The sequence below is a fragment of the Neofelis nebulosa genome, chromosome 11 (assembly GCF_028018385.1).
Source record: "Neofelis nebulosa isolate mNeoNeb1 chromosome 11, mNeoNeb1.pri, whole genome shotgun sequence".
Lineage (NCBI taxonomy): Eukaryota > Metazoa > Chordata > Mammalia > Carnivora > Felidae > Neofelis > Neofelis nebulosa.
The window spans coordinates 72,012,671-72,033,073 of NC_080792.1; the positions used below are offsets into that span (position 1 = coordinate 72,012,671).

Genomic DNA, 20,403 nt, shown 5'->3' on the forward strand with positions numbered 1-20,403 from the left:
TTACACTGGCCATTCCCTCTGTCTGAAACACCTCCTTCCAGCCATCCCCACAGCTCCTTCTCTTAGCTCCTTCCCTGACCACTGATTTAAAACTTCAGGCTCATCCCACCCCACACTCCCAGTCCCCTCACCTGGTCCCTGTGCTCTGTCCTCCCTAGTGCCTCATCCCTGTTTCAGCCCAGGGGCTCCCTTCCTACCACACTGGGAACCCTGAGAACTGGCTGTTTCCTTCCCCACTTTTTGCTCTCAGTTCCCAGTGCCAGATGAGACCCATCACACAGTAGGTGCCAAGTAAGTGTTAGCTATTACTATTACTAGTTACCCGCCTTCCTCACTCTTTGTAGGTGGGGGTGCTGGTTGATGATTGGAACCACCTGGGTATCTGGGACACTGGGGTGTGAGCCCACTCAGTCATGAGGACTCAGTGAGATGATGCATGTGAGCAGCCTAGCACCAGAAGGTCTGGCACACAGTAAGTACTCAACAAATGCCCCTGATCCTTGCATGAGAGTATTCCCATAATAGCCATGTTCAAACCCTGAGCTACTCTCCTGAGACCTAGTCTGGGGAAAAGAGAGTCCCTCATAGAGGGGACCTGACCAGTCCAGGTCAAGGGCACAGAGCAGCCCTGGCACACAGTAGGCACTTTATTAAAGCTCTGAGACTTGGCTATTGTTGGTGGCACTTCCCCCAAGGATGGCCCCGCCTGGCCAGCAAGGCTGCAGCCCAGCCAGGCCAGCTGTCCCCGCCCAGCCAGCAGTGGGGGGGGGGGGGGGGGCAGGATTTCCCGCAGATCCCAGCCAGGTCCCTCCTCTGCAGTTTGAAAAGAAACTAGCAGCAATTAACCCTCCCAAGCCAAACCTACCCAGGCTCCTTCTTAACCTCCTGTCCCCTTAATTCTGTGCCTGACCTGGGCAACCAGACGTGGTAGGGGACTGGCCTCCCAGGGAAGGGCAGGGGCCAAGGTGTCAGACCCACAGGCTTTAGCCACCAGCCTACCCCTCTGAGCCTCAGTGTTCTCATCGGGGAAACAGGTTTCCCTAACCTCCACATAAAAGATGAGGATTTGGTGAGAGTGGAACGCCGGGTGGGCACAACAGGCCATCTTCCCCTCCACGAGGCCCCCACTGCCGGTAGGAAGCTCACACCCCAGTCGCTCAGGCCTCATTTATCTGACATAGGGAGGTTCACTCCAGACGGAGGTGACTTTGCAGCCCTGGTCCCTATCGCTTCCTGAGCTCCTCTTGGGAACAGGCCGTGCAGCCCGCCCAAGGAGGCCACTATCTGGGGAGGAGGCAGCCCAAACCTCTCTCCAAGACACCAAGGAGGGTTGGAAGGGACTCTAGGGACTAGCTTGGGCAGGGATGGCGAGTCTGGGCGGGTAGGGCCCTGGTCCCGCTCCTCCCACCCCCCAGTCAGGAGACTCCAGCTCCTCCCTCTCTCCGTCCACCCGGGAACTGCGCTGCCCCTTTAAGAGCGCGCGGCCCCGCCCGCCCCCTCGGGCCGGAGCCGAATTCCAGGGAGGCGGGGCGGAGACAGCGGGCGGGTGCGGAGGCCTCAGCCGCGGGACCGGATTGCTGTGGCTCGGGCGGCGCCTCCCTGCGGCGGCCCGGCCCGCTCGGCCCCGCCGGGGCGATGCTCCCCGAGGCCGCAGGATGAGCCAGGTGAGCGCGGGGACCCCCAGCACCCCCTGCCTGGCGCGCACTCCCGGGGACCTGGAGGCTGCGGCCTCTGTTCCCCCGAGCTGTGTGACCTTGGGCAGCCCCGCACCCTCTCTGGGCCGAAGCCCGGAGGACAGCCGGGGCTGTCGGAGGCCATTCTGAGTCCCGACCCGCACGCACCCTGCCTGCGGCGCTAGGGAGGCTCCTCGGAGGAGGCGGGGCCTCGCTCCGGCCACCGGGCAGCCCGCGGCGCTGGGGATCAGCAGCGCGGCTCAGGTCGGCCTGGCTTTGCCATCCTCTGCTCTGCGACCTTGAGTGAGCTCTTACCCTCTCTGCACCTCAGTTTCCTCATCTGTAAAATGGAGATAATATCACTGGCACTCAGCCCTGGGCAGGGACATTGAGTTTACTGTTACTATTACTGCTGTTACGTCGTTGTTATAATGGCACAGTCCTCACGGAAGGGGAGCTGAGGGAGGACCCCGCACCTTCCCAGAGGAGGTGGGAGGGGCATCAGCCTTGAGCGATGGAGCTAACCATTGCTGCGGTTGGGACCTGGATTCCTGTCCTGCCTGTCCATTGAGTGCAGGGCTGTGGGCTTCATCTCTCTAGGGCTCCGCTTTTCACCCACCGTATTGGGCAATAAGGATGCATTGCAATAAGGGCAATAAGGATCCCACAAATGTGTCCCTTTGTGGGAGGGAGGACACAGCCAATTCCCCCATTGCCCCCAGCCCTAAAGAGCAAAATAGCAAACATTTATAGATACTAAATCTTTCACACAAATTATCCCATTAGGTCTTGCAAGGAAGGTAATATTGTACCCATTTCATAGACGAGGAAACTGAGGTACAGTGAACTTTCTCACAGCCAGCACACGCAACCAGGCATTTGGTCTGAGATGACAGGCTAGTGCGGATGGTCTGGGGCTTAGTCTGTGCTGAGTCCTTACAGCATTCCTGTGTCCCTGCCCACCCACAGTGACTCGGCCGGCCCGGCCATGGCGGACCCGGTGGCGGGCATCGCGGGCTCGGCAGCCAAGAGTGTGCGGCCATTCCGCTCAAGTGAGGCCTACGTGGAGGCCATGAAAGAGGACCTGGCTGAGTGGCTCAACGCCTTGTATGGCCTGGGTCTGCCCAGTGGTGGCGAGGGCTTCCTGACGGGGCTGGCCACAGGCACCACCCTGTGCCAACATGCCAACGCCGTCACTGAGGCCGCCCGCGCTTTGGCCGCTGCCCGCCCGGCCCGCGGCGTGGCCTTCCAGGCACACAGCGTGGTGCCCGGCTCTTTCATGGCCCGAGACAACGTGGCCACTTTCATCGGCTGGTGCCGAACAGAGTTGGGTGTGCCTGAAGTGCTCATGTTTGAGACTGAGGACCTGGTGCTGCGGAAGAACGAGAAAAGCGTGGTGCTGTGCCTGCTGGAGGTGGCGCGGCGTGGGGCCCGCCTCGGCCTGCTCGCCCCTCGCCTTGTGCAGTTTGAGCAGGAGATTGAGCGGGAGCTCCGCGCCGCGCCCCCGGCCCCCAGTGCACCTGCTGCTGAGGAGGATGCCACCGAAACTGCCACCGTGGCAGGGGCTCCTGCCCGTGGGCCCCGCATGACTCCCAGCGACCTGCGCAACCTGGACGAGCTGGTGAGTCCACCAGTGAGTGTGCGTGCTCATGGCCCTGCTTGTGCCCCCACCGTGCGCCAGCGATGGGACAGCCTGCCCCATGGAGTGGGTGCACATATTGAGCACCAAGTGTATACCTGGCCCCAAGGAGATAAGCAGACCCAGAGAGGTGCTGGTTGAGGTCACGAGACCCAGTAGGGCCTGGGATAAAATGTGAGCTCCCCACCTTATGCGCTTCCTGTGTGCCAGATCAGTTCCTTCATCGGGGGGGCCTCATGATTTGAACCCCTCTGTATGCACTTGAGTGGACAGTTGCATCCACAACATCACAGAGCTTGAGGTTGAGTGGGTACCTGTCATGCTTGGCCCTGAGCAAGGTGCCTGGCACACAGTAGGCTCTCAGTGAGTGCCTAGGGCAGGTCCCGGGGGGGCTCTACAGGCCCACCCACTCTCCAGGGGCTTATCTGGGAAGCCAGGCCCAGAGCTGCCACTGCTGCTAGGAGCCAGAGGTCCTCTTAGGAGGACAGGATTAGCTCTACTGTGAGCACAGGAGGTGCTGGACCCCGCCCCCAGCTCCCTCCTCCTTTTCCCAGGACCTAGGTATCCCTGACACCCCCGCAGCCTGGCCAAGAGTTGCCTTCTTATCAGAAGGGCAGGACTATGATGTGCCTGTCCCAGAGTGGGTAGCCGGAATCCGTGGGCAGAGGCTGTCACCCCTCCCCTGTCTTGGGGACAGGGTCACCCGAGGCTCCACCTGCTCATTTCCTCTGGCTCCACTGTGGGCTGGGAGGCGGGCAGGGCCGCCCACATAGCCAGCCTGGCAGCTCCTGGCTTAGGGGCGGGGGTGGGGCATGTGGGCAGATGTGTGCCTGTGTGTGCATGCTGGGTGGTGTACTCTACGTGTCTTTGACACTGATGTGGTGTGGGTTCCCTGCACTCGTGTCCCATGGCCTGCGTCATCCCAGAACCTGGCCTCCCTGTGGGCCTCAGCCTACATGTCTGTGAAGTAGGTGAAGGGGGCAGGGAGTGAGGATGGGTTCCAGGGCTTCCCCAGGCTCAGGGGCCACAGGGTTGTGCCTCACTGGGGTCCCAAGCCCTGGCCTGACCACAGACCCTGACCTCCGATAGCCAGAGGGGAAGGAGAGCTGGTGAAAGGTCAAATGTAGAGGCTGCAACCAAGTCTGGGGCAACACGATCTATGTCCCCTTTCCCCGGAAGGACCTGCTTCCTCCTGACCCTGGAGCTGCTGACATCAGGCCCAGGAGGAGGGACTTGATCCCTGACCTCCAGCCTCTCCTCTCTGGCCTCAGGTGAGGGAGATCTTAGGCTACTGCACCTGCCCAGACCAGTTTCCCATGATCAAGGTCTCAGAGGGGAAGTACCGCGTGGGAGACTCCAGTCTCCTCATCTTCGTGCGGGTAAGAGTTTGGGACTGCCCGGCAGATGGCAGTCCACAGTGGGCTGCCAGGCCCACCAGACAGGCCGTGACCTGTCCACGCTGGACTCCCACAGGTGCTGAGGAGCCACGTGATGGTGCGCGTGGGTGGCGGCTGGGACACTCTGGAGCACTATCTGGACAAGCATGACCCTTGCCGCTGCTCCTCCTCGGGTCAGTGCCCCTGGCAGGGATGGGGGGATGGGGGAGCGGGCCAGCAGAGGGCTTGTCTCTGTGGCTCCACCCTTCAAATGCCACCTGTCCTCTCACCTTGCAGCCCACCGCCCGCCCCAGTCCCGGGCCCGCACCTTCTCCCCACAGAGGGTGTCTCCCACCCCCAGTCCCCGTGCCGGCAGCCCAGCCCCTGGGGCTGAGCGGCGGAGCTCCCGGCCAGAGGTGACGCCCATTAGCTTACGCAGCTCAAAGGAGGGAACTGAGACCCCACTCAGGTGAGAGGCACTAGGACAAAGGGGTGAGGGGTCCAGAGGGGGCGGGCATCCGCCCTGGCCTGGATGACGAAGGAGCCTGTGCTCCAGAGTGACTCACCCTGGGAAAAGTTCCCGTGGGTGGGGGCAGGCCTGGCTTCCTATCTCCATGGCAACCCAAGCAACCCAACAACACAGCTGGGGCGGGCCCTGGGGGCTGGGCGTCGGCCAGTCCTACCGCTTCCCTCTGGCCTACCCAGGAAGCTGGAGGCCTGGGGAGGGGGAGCTCAGAGCCTGGCTTTTTCTGCTGCCTGGGGGGGGGGGGGGGTGGTGGCTGCCGGAAGCTGCTGCCCAGTGGCTCACTTCTCTCTGGAAGTCCCCAGGACAGAAGCCCTTGATTGCCCCCACCCCCACCCCAGGTGTCTTCCCCAGCCCCAACCACTCAGCTGCTAGTTCCTTCCTCTGCCTGCTCTTTCTACACGCCAGTCCTCTCTTGAGATGCCCCATCTCTCTCTCTCTCTTGTTCCCCTGCCCCAGGGTCCGGGACCAGCTGCCCCCCCATCCCCGCTCCCGCCGCTGCTCTGGGGACAGTGACTCCTCAGCCTCCTCAGCCCAGAGCGGCCCCCTTGGTGCCCGCAGTGAAGAATCAGGCACTGGCTCCCGGAGGGAACGACCCAGCCGGAGGCTGACCACAGGCACCCCGGCCTCTCCAAGACGGCCTCCAGCTCCGCGCAGCCAGTCCCGAGACCGGCTGGATCGAGGGAGGCCGCGTGGGGCCCCAGGAGGCAGGGGAACCCAGCTGTTGGCCCCCAGCCCTGCCCGACGGGCCCGGAGCCAGAGCCGTGAGGAGCAGACCACGCTGCTCGTGCGCAGGGACCGAGATGGGCAGCACTCGTGGGTGCCCCGGGGCAGGGTCAGCGGGGGCTCAGGCAGGAGCAGCCCCCAGACTCCCCGGGCTCGCAGCCCTGCAGCCCCCCGGCCTCTGCGGGTCTCCAGCCCCAGTCCAGAGCTGGGCACCACACCAGCCAGTGTCTTCCGCACCCCCCTGCAACTTGACCCGAAGCAGGAGCAGCAACTGTTCCGGCGCTTGGAAGAGGAGTTCCTGGCCAATGCCCGAGCCCTTGAGGCTGCTGCTGGCGGGACCCCCCCTGGACCAGCCTCTGATCCAGCTCGGCCCCCAGACCCTCCAGCTTCTGACTCGGCCTACTGTTCCTCCAGCTCCTCCTCTTCATCCCTCAGTGTCCTGGGTAGCAAGTGTGGCCAACCTGGGGACTCTAGTCGGATGGCCAATGGGCTGCCCGGACCCCGAGGCCCAGTCCTGTCCAGCTCTTCTGATGAAGGCAGCCCCTGCCCTGGTGTAGGGGGCCCACCAGATGCACCTGGGAGCCCCTTGGCTGGCCTGGAGCCCCCGAGGACCTGGGCACGGGGCCGGGTGGACACACAGCCAGACCGAAAACCTTCACGCATCCCAACGCCACGGGGCCCTCGCCGCCCATCTGGATCCACAGAGCCTGGGTCCTGGCATGCCCTGCACTCAGTGAGCCCAAGGGGAGAGCCGGATTCCTGGATGTGATGAACCAGCCCAGCTGCCCCTGGACCCCATTCCTTTTTTTCCTTTTCCTTTGTGGCCTTAACCCCTCTGCATCAGGGAGCCCCCCCCCCCCCCCACCCCTGCCTCTTGGGTACCAGACCTCATGGGACCAGACCCCTTGGGACCACATGGCACAATGGGACCTCTGTTGTACATTCCGGTTGGGGGATGAGCGTTGCTATTTAATTACTAATATTATTGAATGCCTTAGAGGAGGCCAGTGAGGACCCTTCCTGAGGTCTTCCGGCCTGCAGAACCTGACAGTAAAGTATTTGTTCCAGCCGCTTGTGTCTGCTTCCTGGGGTACCTTTGGGGGCCCCTTAATCCATGTCGGGATTCTGGCATTAACTGCCAGGGAGCAATGCCTGGCAACTCTGGCCTCTAAGGTTAAGATCATGCTACCCACCCAAGAAATGCTAGGTACACTTGTATGCTTGCATTGGTTCCCCCTTTATTACCTCCTGAGAGGTGTGATTTAAGATTGTCCACTGAAACCCCAGAAGCTACCTGAGAACTTCCAATCAGGTTCATAGCAAGTCCCTTTCATCCAGTGGGATTGTAACCCAATGAGGTCCCAGAAAGGATTTATCTTGCCCAATGTAGCTTGGGGCCTGGTTGGGTCCAATGAGGCACAAAGAGTCCTGTCGCCCAGGAGACTGGGTGGGAGGTTTCCAAATCCAATCAAGGAGACTTTGCCTAGTCCAATCCGAGAGAAGTTGGGCAGTTGCGTCCAATCCAGGTACCCGGTTCATCAAACTGGGACCCTCCCCCCACCATCGGCGTTGTCGTCCAATTCGGTCACATGAGGCTGCAGCGCGCCGGGTGCAGCGCCCCCTGCAGGCGCAAGGCCGGGTGCGCGGGACGCGCGCGTACCAAAGCGCAACGCAGCAGTTCGCGGAAGAGACGGAGCACGTGCCAGTTGTACTTGGCGGAACACTCGAGGTAGCCGCAGCGCCAGCCCCTGCGCACCAGGGCGGCCAGCGCGCGCCGGGGCCCGAAACGCAGCCGCTGCCGGTCCCGCTTGTTGCCTACTACGAGGATGGGCGCCTCGGGTGCGCCCGCCGGCCTGGGGGCCAGATGGGAATGAGGGCTGCGGTGCCGGACACGGACAGCCCACGGCCGGAGAACCCCCTACCCCCACCCCAAGGGGGTATGTACACTCCTGTGGCCGGAGAGCCGCCCCGGGAAACACGAGACCCATGTGGCCCAAAGACCGCACAGCTGGCAGGCCCGACACGCGGCCAGGACTGGGGAAGAACCTACCCACTACCCTCTGGCAAAGGCCCAACAAGACTGGCAAAAACTCCCCTCCTCCGCCCACAGACACCTGTGGCCGCGTCCCTACCTGGTCTCTGAGATGCGCTGCCGCAGCGCCTTCACGTAGTCGAAACTGTCCGGGCTGCAGATGTCGTAGACCAGCACGAAGGCGTCCGTGTCCTGCAAGCTCCAGTCCTTGGGGTCCGGCCACTCCTGGGGCAGGAGGCCGGAGTTTGCCAGAGACCTATTCTCACTGTCCCACGCCCAGACCCTCTGAAGGGACTTGACACTAAACCCACAGTTCATCCTCAGGCCTCAGCCGTCGCCATCTCCCCCGAACTCTCTAGGCCCCACTGTCCTCACAGTCGCCAGGGTAAAAATGCCTACCCGTGCCTGAAACCGGTCAGCTACCAGCCCTCCTTCACTCTCGGCCTCCTCTCAGCCCACCCCTCATCCTCCTACCAGCTTTCCGAAGCTCAACGTGGGTCACGCCCCTTCACTTCCTCCCTGGTTACTACAGCTGCCTCTAGGACTAATTCCAAAGCACCGGGCTCCGTGTTCCCCAGGCCCTCAGAGATCACTGATGATGGCCAGCTGTGCACATTCAGGCCTCCCCGCCTAAACACATGCTGTTCTTTGCACGTGGAAGGCTTCTGCCACTTCCTTTAATCGAGACTTCACTCATTAGGGGCGCCTGGGTGGCTCTGTTGGTTAGGCCTCTCACTTTGGCTCAGGTCATGATCTCATGGTTCGTGGGTTCAAGCCCCACATCGGGCTCTGTGCTGACAGCTCAGAGCCTAGAGCCTGGTTCGGATTCTCCCTCTCCCTCTCTCAAAGATAATTTAAAAAAACAAACAAAAAAAAACCCCAAAAAACTTCACTCATCATTCCAGGGTCAGCCCAATTGTCACCCCCCTCTTCTTCCCCCCCCCCCCCCCAGGAAGCCCTGCTTAATCCCACTCGCTCTTTCCTCTTCACCTCTCCCAGGCATCCAGCTCCAAGAATTCAAAGTCTGTCCTGGACTTTGCATAAATTAAGGAAATGAGGCTTTGCTCCAACCAAGTCACAGGAATAAGGGAGCAGAGAATGACAACTCCCCCCACCCCTGACAGTACACCCCTGTGTCTGGCCCCTTTCTCCCCCACCGAGGCTCTGCTTAAGGTCCCAAACATACAATGCTCACCCTCAGGAAGGCACAACCATGCTCCGCCATGCACTGATCCAGACCCACCAGTGGAGGCAGACAAATATACAGGCACTTACGTGTGTTTCAAAATCCCCTGGCCTGATCTTGGGCAACTCCAGGCCGGCAAGAAGGAGAGACACACAAACCACCAGGACACATTCATCGTTCAATCCATGAACACAGTTGGGCACTCCTGGGCTGTCCAGGCGGACATGCACGTGTGCACCAAGCACATCCCCACCCCCCACACGCTGTCACACGCCCCTGCCCGCCCTTCGAGCCGCTACCTCTGGACCCCCGGGGTTCTGACTCGGGGGTGCGCCGTCGCCGTCCCGGATGCTCAGGTCGTAGACCGCGCCGTCGAGCAGCACCGCGGGCCGGTAGAGGCGTGGCCCGTCCGTGGGCCGGTGGCGCTCCGGGTAGTCACCGAACAGGAACTGGCGGATGATGGCCGTCTTGCCCACGCCAGGGGCGCCCAGCACGGCCACCCGCAGGCTGCCCCCCATGGCCCGCGCGCGCTGCCGCGCCCTGCGCTGGAAAGCCTCATGGGCCAGCGCCGCGCCTTGCGCTCCGCGTGCCCAGCCCCGTGCGCCCCGACCCCACGCTCCTCATCGCCCCCTGGAACACCCGGGACCCGGAGAGGCCAGGCCAGAGGACGGAGCAGGCGGCGGGAGGGCAGACAGATAGTCGAGCAGGCCGACGGAGGACGCACGAGCAGCTCCGGCAGGTGCCGGAGCTCGGGAGAGAACAGACCCCGCCGTGCGCCGCGCAGACACCGCCGCCTCCGATCCGCAGCGAGACTGGGGGCTCCGCCCGCAGTCGGAGCACCGAGGTCCGACCTCCTGGCCGCGCGGGTCCTGCAGCGGAGCGGGGCGCGAGGACAGCGCTGCCTCTCGGAGCCTCCGTCCCTCCGTCCTTCTGTCGCTCCGGCGCCCTGAATCGCCTCCCCAGCCAGCGGCGCGAGCGAGCGGGCGCGCGGAGCCTCCCGGAGGCGGAGATGAGGTAACCGTCTGCCCGCCCCTCCTACCTCCCCCTCTACCCACCCGGGACGCCCCTCCCGGGAAGGGTCGCGGGAAGGTGACTGGGGCGCAGGGAGCCCGGGGAGGGACCCAGCCCCCTCCGCGTCCCGCGCTCCTCTCACCAGCTCCAAAATAGAAGTCCCTTCCCGCCCACGTCCGCGTCCGCTCCTCCAAGCACCGCTCCCCCAAGCTGGCTCCAGACAAACCCAGCCCGCTGGAGTCAGGCCTCCAGGGGTCGGATCTGGCCCCAGCTGCGTGACCTTGGGCAAGTCAGCGCACTGCGCTGGCTCTCTGCTCCATATTCATCACAGGCAAACATCTTTCTTGAGAACCTACTACGTGCGGGGCCCTTTACTAAGCTGTTGCTTAGTGATCACTGAATCTACAGCCTTATTCTGCTTATCTCCGTTTGAGAGAAGAAAACAGGCTGGAGAGGGGACTCTTCAAGGTTGGGGGACAGTGGGTGGCCCCTGACCCACAGCCTTGTGGTCTCCTCTAGGAAACCCTCCCGCCTTTGTCCTACACACAAGGGTAAATGGCCAGCATTAAACAATGTATCAAATGGCCGTCATCCAGGTGGGGCTGAACAGAGTGTGCTGAGCTCAGTACACACTGGGTCACAGCAGCTCAGTCCCAAATCCCTGTCCCAACAAGGCTGAAAGATCCAGAAATTGGTCAACACCACCTCTGTCACTGCTAAGGCCAAGTTTTCTGCCTGAGCCTCCACCTGTAGCTTCACTCAAAACCCAAATTCCCACCTCCCTGGAGCTGGTGAGAAGCTCCTTAACCAACACAGCCTGGAAAGTTTGGGTTGGTCCAGCCCCCCATCCTCTGCCTCTGCTTGCCTCCTCCCTGCAGAGGAGGGGCTCCCACTTCTCTGACCAGATAGATGCCCAGGCACTGGGTGAAATGTACAGACATCAGTGTTTCTGCACTGGCCAAGAGTTTTCACTTACCCATCTTTTCAACAAATATTCCCAGTCTTACTGCTTGCTGGGACTGGAGGGGGGGAGGCGCAGAAGAGGGAAGGGGAAAATCCTACCTTAGTAGAGTAGGTTCTAGAACACATGGGATCCAGGAATTGTAGGAGCAGAGACAATAAGCCCACTCCAGCCTGAAGGAACTGGAGGAGAGAGGAGCTCAGCCCTGACATGAGGAGAGGGTGCATCCTCCAGGAAGCAGGTGATGGCAACAGAAGATGTTTCTCCAGAGCACTGGTTGTGTTTTCATCCTCCCACGTCAGATAGGGAAACTGGGTCTGCTTTCACTCTTCTCCTCAGCCTCTAGGGAGCTCAGAGTGACTTGTGGCTACCTCTGGCAGGTGTTCTAGGTCTTCAAGCCCAGTGAGTGGGGACTCCTGGCTTCATCTTCCTTTCCTGCCATGATTCTTTCCCTTCACCCAACTATCCCACTCATTTTCTGACATTTCAAGCTTCTGGGTTTTGTGAGCTGCCTCAATTCCTTGTGGGGAACAAGGCTGAGCATTAATAAACTAAGCCCCACTTCCCTTTTGGCATTCAGCAGGGTGTGCAGCTGACATCAGGATGGTCTTCCTTAAAGCCCTGGTGGGACCCACACCTCTGACTGGAGCACCCTCTCTTCTTGTTCTTTGGGAGCAAGCCCACTCTTGGGAGCCAGTTCTGGGTACCTTCCTCTAGAAAATCTTCATTGCTTCACTCTCTGTCAGAGTGCCTTCCTGGGCAAGGCTTCTTCAGGACCAGCAAACAGGGCTGTGTGTGTGTGTGTGTGTGTGTGTGTGTGTGTGTGTGTGTTTTGTGGGGGTGGATTTCTGGGTCCCAGTGTGGTTTTTCAGTGCATGGTTTGGGAATAATGAGCATGTCCTAAAGCTCCTACAAAGCCCTGCAGACTGCACAGGGGTGACCCATTCCCTAGGAAACTCCTGCATCAGCACCCCTAAGCAGGAGTCCCCATTTAGCACAGGCCTGTGATATGCCACACCTGCCCCAGAGCCATGTGCTCACTGAGGCCCAGCAATGGGATGTAGTGGTTTGTCTGGGACTGCCTGGCAGGAAAGTGACAGCACAGCCACTGGAACCAAGGACGTTTGGGCCGTTGAACGAGACTTTCTGAGCAGCCCAATTTTATCTGGGCCCAGGGACCAGAGGGCCTTCAGCAGACGATCAGCTGTCATCGGTGGCCACTGAGCTGTGACGGGAGTGGTTAGCCCAGGTGCCAGGCTTCCCAAAGACTAGCAAGCCAGAGAACTCTGGCTGGGGTGTGAATGTCAAAGTTTCTGTCATCGGTCCCTTCACTCCTTCCCCGAAGGAGAGGCAGCCAGGGTGCTGTCTGCTGTACCACGTTTCCCAGGCTCCTCCCAGTCTTCCATGTGGTGCTCCAGAGAGCAGTCACCAAGCATCCATACATCTTTTCCTTCAGGACTTGGTGCTGGGCCCGAGGTGGCTGAGCTGGTTCCTGCCTGCCCTCTGTGGCTTGTGAAGGAGCCACACATGCAGCCAGGTACTGACAGGTAGAAACAGGAGCACTGTGCTGGTTCAGGCCTGGGGGCTGAGAGGACCGAGGGGAGACACTGGCCTATGGAGGTTGGGGGCTCAGGAAGGGCCTCATGCCACACCTGAGCTGAGCCCTGAAGGGTTAAGCTGCAGAAAGTTGGGTGAGCTGGGAGGCTGTTGAGAGGCCCTGGGCAGGGGCAAGCACCAGATGGAGAATTCTGAGCCCACAGCCTCCCAGTGCCAGCCCGCTGGGCAACCCCCTTCCCTACCACCTGTGCCCACATGGTTTCTTCCCAACTGGCCTGATACCAGCCCTTCCCTGGGGTCGAGCACCCTGGACTGCATCCAGCTCCCAGGGGCATTTGCTCTGGACCATGCCCCTGACCACGAATGTGGTCTGTCTTGTTAATGACAGCACGATTCCATTTGTCCCAACAGTGACTCACTTCTGGAGCCCTGGATGGCGGGGGGTGGGAGGGAGTACCCCTGTCTCTCAGATGCTTGGTGTGTAGTGGGTCCTTGGTCATCATTATAATGCCACCCATTGAGTGTAGCGGTCAGCCTCTTGAAGGCCATCAGGACACAAGGGGGCAGCACAGAGCAGGGCTTCCGGGCCTCTTGAGTTCGAGGCTTCTTTCCAGGAGTGTGTTATCTGTGCAAGTTACTTAAACTCTCTAAGCCTCAGTTTCCCTCTCTGTAATGGGATAACAACGGTCATGACTTCACGCAAGTTGTTGTGGGATGAGAGGAGATAAAACGGACAATTTTAATTTGTCTAAAAGCAAGACAATTTTAGTAAGGTTGGGGAGGGATAAGACTTGTAAATATAAAACAATTTCATTTTTATATGAAAATAGCTATTAGTTACAACACGGTGGAGGGACATGGGTGTCTACACGGGTAAGTACGCACAGATATTTCCTAGCTCCGCTGCTGACAGGGCCTAGAAGTGTCACCCCAGGAGAAATAAGCACACCCAGCACCTAGATCTTGGTTTCTAAGGCCACTCACCAATGAAAGGAACCATGCTCCTTGGAGAAGTGGCTGATGCTAGGGTTGGGACAGGACTGATACGAGATGAGCCTGGAGCATCACGTAATGCTGGAAAGTAAGGAAGTTGCAAAGAAACAAAGGGATGGGTGCATATCAAAAGAACAGAGGGTAGGGGCGCCTGGGTGGCGCAGTCGGTTAAGCGTCCGACTTCAGCCAGGTCACGATCTCGCGGTCTGTGAGTTCGAGCCCCGCGTCGGGCTCTGTGCTGACAGCTCGGAGCCTGGAGCCTGTTTCGGATTCTGTGTCTCCCTCTCTCTCTGCCCCTCCCCCGTTCATGCTTTGTCTCTCTCTGTCCCAAAAATAAATAAAAAACGTTGAAAAAAAAAAATTAAAAAAAAAAAAAAACAAAAAAACAGAGGGTACCCAAAAGAGCTCCCAGTGGCCAAATTGGACCAATTTAAACAACAAAATAAATAATGTACTTTTAGATTAATTCCAAATTGGAAAATAAATATCCACGAATCCAAACTGACATAAATGACTGAATTAATACATAAATACAAGAGAAGAAACAAATTCTTTCCTACAGAAGAATTTCAAATAATGATGTACTACTCCCTGCCCCCACGATCCTTCCAGAGTGTAGGCTGCACTTGGTGACTTTGCTTCTAAAGAACAGAATAGGGAAAGAGGATGAGAGTAACTCCACAATGGAGAAAGCTGGAAATACCACCTTGGCCAAGTGATCCAGCCTAATGTGACAGTGATAGAGTCTTATCAATGGTGTGTGCCCTTGATCCGATGTGATGAGAAGGCCAACTCTCTGGCCTTCTTCCTAAAAACCCACAACCCCAATCTAACCACAAGACAGACATCAAACAAACCCAAACTGAGGGGTAGTCTACACTATACCCAACTAGTACTCCTTGAAATTGTCAAGGTGATAAAAAACAAAGTCTGAGAAACTGTCACAGACCAGAGGAGCCTGAGGAGACACAGCAATCACATGGAATGTGGGACCCAGGATCAGAACAAGGAACATGAGTGGGGAAGCTGGTCAAATCTGAATAAAGTCTGGAGTTTAGCTTAAAAATTGTATATTCACATCACACACACACACACACACACACACACACACACACAGAGAAAGAAAGAGAGAGAATGGATGGGGTGCCTGGGTGGCTCAGTCAGTTGAGTGCCTGACTTCAGCTCAGGTCATATCCACAGTTCATGGGATCAAGCCCCGTGTTGGGCTCTGTGCTGGCAGGTGTGGAGCCTGCTTGGGATCCTTCACCACTTGCGCTCTCTCTCAAAATAAATAAACTTAAAAAAAAAAAAAAGGAATGGAAAAGAGCCCATTTACAAAAAGGAACCAAAAAAAAATACTCATGAATCTTTGTAAGAATAAAATAAATGTACATACAAGAACTTTTTTTTTTTAATTTATTTATTTATTTTTGGGACAGAGAGAGACAGAGCATGAACGGGGGAGGGGCAGAGAGAGAGGGAGACACAGAATCGGAAACAGGCTCCAGGCTCTGAGCCATCAGCCCAGAGCCCGATGCGGGGCTCGAACCCACGAACCGCGAGATCGTGACCTGGCTGAAGTCGGACGCTTAACCGACTGCGCCACCCAGGCGCCCCCATACAAGAACTTTTAAAATGAATAAAACTTAAAATATTAGAGATGGGGCCCCTGGCTGGCCCAGTCAGTGGAACGTGCAACACTTGACCTCGGGATTGTGGGTTCAGGACCCACACTGGGTATAGAGATTACTTAAAAATAAAAATATTCCGGGGCACCTGGGTGGCTCAGTTGGTTAAGCGTCTGACTTTGGCTTAGGTCATGATCTCACGGTTCATGAGTTCAAGCCTGTGTCGGGCTCTGTGCTCACAGCTCAAAGCCTGGAGCCTGCTTCGGATTCTGTGTCTCCCTCTCTCTCTGCCCCTCCCCCACTTGTGTTCTCTCTCTCTTTCTCTCAGAAATAAACATTGAAAAAAAATTTTTAGTAAAAAATAAAAATGTTCTCTGTGCTGACAATGTGGAGCCTGCTTGGGATTCTCTCTCTCTCTCTTTCTTCCCCACTTGTGCTCTCTCGTCCTCAAAATACATTTTTAAAAGTCTTTAAAAATAAAAATATTAAACAAAATATTACAGAGACATAAAGCATGAACTGATGGAGAAGCATCAACTTCTCTATTTGAATATAAAGATTAATGTTATTATTGACATCATTATAAGAACATCAGTTCTTTGTTCTCTTAGGTAATGTAAACATTTGGTGTGATCCAAATAAAAATAATACCACCAATTTTTTTTTTTTTTTTTTTTATGTTGAAAAAATTTATATTTAGATTTAGCCAGCTGGACTCAGTTTAGATGATCCCAATTTTGTTGGCAACATCCAAAGCATCATAGTCAGGAGCCAGTCGAACATATGCTTTCTTTTCTCCATCGGGCCTGATCAGAGTGTTGACCTTGGCCACATCAATGTCATAGAGTTTCTTCACGGCCTGTTTGATCTGGTGCTTGTTGGCCTTGACATCCACAATGAACACAAGAGTGTTGTTGTCTTCTATTTTCTTCATGGCCGACTCTGTAGTCAGGGGGAACTTGATGATGGCATAGTGGTCAAGCTTGTTTCTCCTAGGGGCGCTCTTTCGAGGATATTTGGGCTGTCTTCGGAGACGCAGCATCTTGGGCCGTCGGAATGTAGGTGACGTACGGATCTTTTTTTTATGACTGTGGACGCCTTTCAGCACTGCTTTCTTGGCCTTCAAAGCCTTTGCTTTGGCTTCGGCTTTGGGCGGGGCAGGGGCTTCCTTCTTCGCCTTCGGCGCCATCTTCGTGAAAGGGCTACCACCAATTTTTTTAATAATGTGTATTTATTTTTGAGACAAAGAGAGACAGAGCATGAACATGGGAGGGGCAGAGAGAGAGGGAGACACAGAATCCAGAGCAGGCTCCAGGCTGAGCTTTCAGCACAGAACCCGATGCAGGGCTCGAACTCATGAACTATGAGCCAAACCATGAGCTCGAACTCACGAACCTGAGCCAAAGTTGGATGCTCAACCGACCGAGCCACCCAGCCGCCCCAATACCATTGATTTTTTTTATTTTTATTTTTTATTTTTTTAATTTTTTTTAACGTTTATTTATTTTTGAGACAGAGAGAGACACAGCATGAACGGGGGAGGGGCAGAGAGAGAGGGAGACACAGAATCGGAAGCAGGCTCCAGGCTCTGAGCCATCAGCCCAGAGCCCGACGCGGGGCTCAAACTCGCGGACCGCGAGATCATGACCTGAGCCGAAGTCGGACACTCAACCGACTGAGCCACCCAGGTGCCCCACCATTGATTTTTTAAAAGACAAACTAGTTCTAAAGTTCAATTGGGACAAAGAGGGGGAATATAAAATGGTACTGTGAATTATGGAAATACAAAGGTATGATACTTTATTTAGTTATTTTAATGTTTTTGGGTTTGTTTGTTTTGAGAGAGAGAGAGAGACAGCACATGAGCAGAGGAGGGGCAGAGAGAGAGGGAGACACAAAATCTGAAGCAGGCTCCAGGCTCTGAGCTGTCAGCACAGAGCCCAACAGGGGACTCGAACCCATGAACCACGAGTTCATGACCTGAGCCGAAGTCGGACGCTTAACCAACTGAGCCAACCAGGCGACCCAAAGTTACGATACTTTAACAAAAAAACAAAAAAACACAGTAGCCAATGAATAGACAAATTCTCTGGTAGAGAACAGAGTCCAGAAAAGCACTCATATACATATGGAAATGTAGTCCATGTTACAAATGACATTTCAGCTCTGTGGGGAAAAGATGAATTGCTCAGTGAATGGCATACAGGCAACTGGGTAACCATCTGGGAAAAGAGAGAGTTGGATCCCTACCTCGTCCCAAACATAAAGCCCAGATGGAGCAAGATTAAAATACACAAAACGAAGATCAGACGAATAGTAGATCAAGCAAGTATAGAAGAAATTAAAGGAAGATAGCATAGGAAAACCATTTCGGAATGGAAAAGTAAAAAGGCAATAACAAGATGGGAAGAAATAATGACATATCAGTAAGAGGACAACTCTACAGAAAAAGATGGGCAAGAAATAGGATGAAGCAGCTCACAGAAGAGGACATACAAATGGCTTGAAAGCACACAGACAGAGGCACATTGAAAACACAGTAAGGGAGCACTTTTCACCATCAGTGTGGGGGTCATTTGTGCAGGGGTGGGGGACGCAGGCATGTCACTCCTGGCTAGCAGGAGTGGAAGTTGGGGAATTTTTAGCAACAGCTACCAAAATTATGAGCGCACCTACCTCTGACCCAGAAACTCGTGCCTGAGGAATTTATCCATGTGTAAAAGTCAATATTCTTTGCAGTATCACTTGTATTAGCAATACCCTAGAAACAATTCAATGGGCATTGCTGGGCTATTGGTTCAGGATGGTACCTCCGTTCAATGGAAATGCATACAGCCCTCAGAAAAAAGGCTTGAGGACCCTCTCTGTAATGGGCTGATAATGGAAAAGTCTCCAAAATCTAAGTATGGTGCAGACTGGGGTGTACTCCATGCTACCCATTGTGTAAAAAAAGCGGGGGGGGGGGGCTGTATTTGACATCTTTGAGTTTCTCTTATTTCTTAAAAAAATTTTTTTTTAACGTTTACTCATTTTTAAGAGACAGAGTGTGAGCAGGGGAGGAGCAGAGATAGAGAGGGAGACACAGAATCTGAAGCAGGGTCCAGACTCTTAGCTGTCAGCAAGAGCCCGAGGCGGGGCGCGAACCCACGGCCCATAACGTCGTGACCCAGGCTGAAGTCAGACACTTAACCAACTGAGCCACCCAGGCGCCCCTCTTTGAGTCTCTTTGGAAGGTAACACTGCATTCCTTTGGGAAGAGGATTGAGGAGTAGGATTTTTCACTTCTTTTTTTGCCTTTTGGATTTTGAGTCATGTGAATACATTGCCTTCTCAAAACAAGAAGTACACTTTAAAATATAAAATGCTACACCCTCTGGTCCAGCAATTCTGGAGCTAGATCCTACAGCTACATTTGTGCCCACGAGCGAGGACGTATGTAGGCAGGTATTTACCACACTGTTGCTTGGACTCACAGAGGATGGAAACTGCCTGAATGTCCAGCAGCAGACCCCAGCTAATGGCAGCCCGTTCACCCGTGAAATTCTGAGGTGTGCCTGTTTGCACTGATAGGTAAGGAAAGCAAAGGGCTGGTAGCGTCTGGAAGGTGCTGCCGTTTGTTTAGTAAGTATCTCCACGGATTTGCTTGTATACATGCACAGAATATTCCTGGAAGAAAACCCCAATCTAGCAACAAAGTTTGCATTGAGGGAGAAAAACTAAAAACTGAGGAAGATGGGAGGGATATTTTGTATGGCTTATCTTTTCCCATGGTCCAGAAGCTAGCCCTCTCCATAGGGAAAAACAAAAAACAAAAAACAAAAAACAAACCCAAAACAAAAAACAAAACTAAAAACAAAGCAAACCACTAGCTGAAGAGAAAAAAAAAAAAGTAAAATGAGGTCCCCCCACAGGCCTTACTTAGCACAGTGTCTGGCACACAGGGAGCCCATCTGGCCCCTGGGCATTTGTTGGGCCCTCCAGAAATACCTGGTTGTAGACAAACTCCTCAACTGGCTGGGAAGGCCCAGAACACTTGAGAATCTTCTATAGGACACTAAGGCTCCCGAGAGGTGTCAGGCCCTGAGAGGGGGCAGGCCTGAGCATATCAGGACCAGGGAGTGCCACGTGAGGAGGGTGAAAAGGCACGTGATGGGCCCTCACTCAGATGAGGGGAAACAGGGAGGCTTCTGAAGGACAGAGCTGGGGCTGACCGGCCATCCCCTAAAGCACTTCTCCTAAAGGCCTGGGCCCCAGTGGTGGCCCTGGCTGCTTGTTTTTTGGATGCAGTGATGTGGTAAGGCCCAGGCTTGGGGAACTGGGGGTGAAGATGCTCTCCCTGCCTCAGTTTTTCCCTGCAAATGTGGACTCTGCTGGGCCCCATCATGCCAGGTGCCATGTGACTGGGGGAAAGGCACAATCATGGTAAGGTCCCGTCCACAGCTTTATACAGGACCCAAGGTGTCCAGTGACAGTCCAAGGTGCTCCGTCCCAGCAGGCCAGTCTTTCTCATCAGCTCTGCCTCCTCACCCCAGTACTCAGTCCTGGGCCTCCTCATCCATCATCACCCCGCTGCAGACAGCTACCCTACACTTCTAGTCTGCCCTCCGTGGCAGAGAGGTGTGGAGCCATGACCTCAGCCAATCAGGGGTGGCAGGCGACATAGCAAGCCAGGGTAAGCCTCATCAAGGGCTCAAAACCCTGTTTCTCTAGTCCACCACTGAGGGTACCACAGCTGTGTTGGTGTAGGGCCTTCTGAGCCCGGGACTTTCAGGTAAACTGAGAACTGGACTGTGCAATCAAGGGATTTGACCACTCTAGTCTTTTCAGTGCCAGGGATTAAGAGGTGGGTCAGTGGAGAGCCAGGTACTCCTCCTGACACTGTTCTTTCAGCCCCTCCAGAGCTAGGAAAGCAACATTGGGTCAGAAGCAGGCAGTGCAGGGAGTGGCTGGGCTGAAATGGGGTCAGGGCACCCAGGCTGCTCCCCCCGCAGTGGCAGGCTGAAGGCCCACTGACCACCAGGCACTGAGAACCACAGGCAGCTTTGGCTGTTGGGGCTCTGCCCAGGGTCTGGCTGCCCTCCAGTGCCGGCACTGGAGC

General features: G+C 56.0%; 3 protein-coding genes across 4 annotated transcripts; 1 reads left to right on the forward strand and 2 right to left on the reverse strand.

Moving 5' to 3' along the window:
- Nucleotides 1-1,506: 1,506 nt before the first annotated feature.
- GAS2L1 (growth arrest specific 2 like 1) lies at nt 1,507-7,007 on the forward strand. The gene is made up of 6 exons (XM_058693161.1): nt 1,507-1,664; nt 2,643-3,294; nt 4,584-4,691; nt 4,786-4,882; nt 4,986-5,157; nt 5,671-7,007. The coding sequence occupies exons 2-6, from the start codon at nt 2,662-2,664 to the stop codon at nt 6,704-6,706; spliced, it is 2,046 nt and encodes a 681-aa protein (XP_058549144.1). The 5' UTR covers nt 1,507-1,664; nt 2,643-2,661; the 3' UTR covers nt 6,707-7,007.
- Nucleotides 7,008-7,158: 151 nt separating this feature from the next.
- RASL10A (RAS like family 10 member A) lies at nt 7,159-10,606 on the reverse strand. 2 transcript variants are annotated; one of them, XM_058693189.1, is made up of 4 exons: nt 9,455-10,606; nt 9,245-9,280; nt 8,070-8,194; nt 7,159-7,790 (listed from the first exon to the last, which is right to left on the reverse strand). In XM_058693189.1, the coding sequence occupies exons 1-4, from the start codon at nt 9,671-9,673 to the stop codon at nt 7,523-7,525; spliced, it is 648 nt and encodes a 215-aa protein (XP_058549172.1). In that variant the 5' UTR covers nt 9,674-10,606; the 3' UTR covers nt 7,159-7,522. The 2 variants fall into 2 exon arrangements, with proteins under 2 accessions (XP_058549172.1, XP_058549173.1); XM_058693190.1 differs by lacking the exon at nt 9,245-9,280 and having other exon boundaries at nt 9,455-10,333.
- Nucleotides 10,607-15,961: 5,355 nt separating this feature from the next.
- On the reverse strand, nt 15,962-16,516 carry LOC131489814 (large ribosomal subunit protein uL23-like). Its single transcript, XM_058691711.1, has one exon. It carries the CDS (start codon nt 16,492-16,494, stop codon nt 16,027-16,029), a length of 468 nt encoding a protein of 155 aa, XP_058547694.1. The 5' UTR covers nt 16,495-16,516; the 3' UTR covers nt 15,962-16,026.
- Nucleotides 16,517-20,403: the final 3,887 nt, after the last annotated feature.

Coding starts and splice junctions, on each gene's coding strand:
- GAS2L1 (XM_058693161.1), top strand. CDS start 2,662: ATGGCGGACCCGGTGGCGGGCATCGCGGGCTCGGCAGCCAAGAGTGTG. Junction 4,692..4,785: donor GTCTCCTCATCTTCGTGCGG/GTAAGAGTTTGG, acceptor GGACTCCCACAG/GTGCTGAGGAGCCACGTGAT. Junction 4,883..4,985: donor TTGCCGCTGCTCCTCCTCGG/GTCAGTGCCCCT, acceptor CTCACCTTGCAG/CCCACCGCCCGCCCCAGTCC.
- RASL10A (XM_058693189.1), bottom strand. CDS start 9,673: ATGGGGGGCAGCCTGCGGGTGGCCGTGCTGGGCGCCCCTGGCGTGGGC. Junction 9,281..9,454: donor AGAACCCCGGGGGTCCAGAG/GTAGCGGCTCGA, acceptor GCCGGCCTGGAG/TTGCCCAAGATCAGGCCAGG. Junction 8,195..9,244: donor CAGGGGATTTTGAAACACAC/GTAAGTGCCTGT, acceptor CTCCTGCCCCAG/GAGTGGCCGGACCCCAAGGA.
- LOC131489814 (XM_058691711.1), bottom strand. CDS start 16,494: ATGGCGCCGAAGGCGAAGAAGGAAGCCCCTGCCCCGCCCAAAGCCGAA.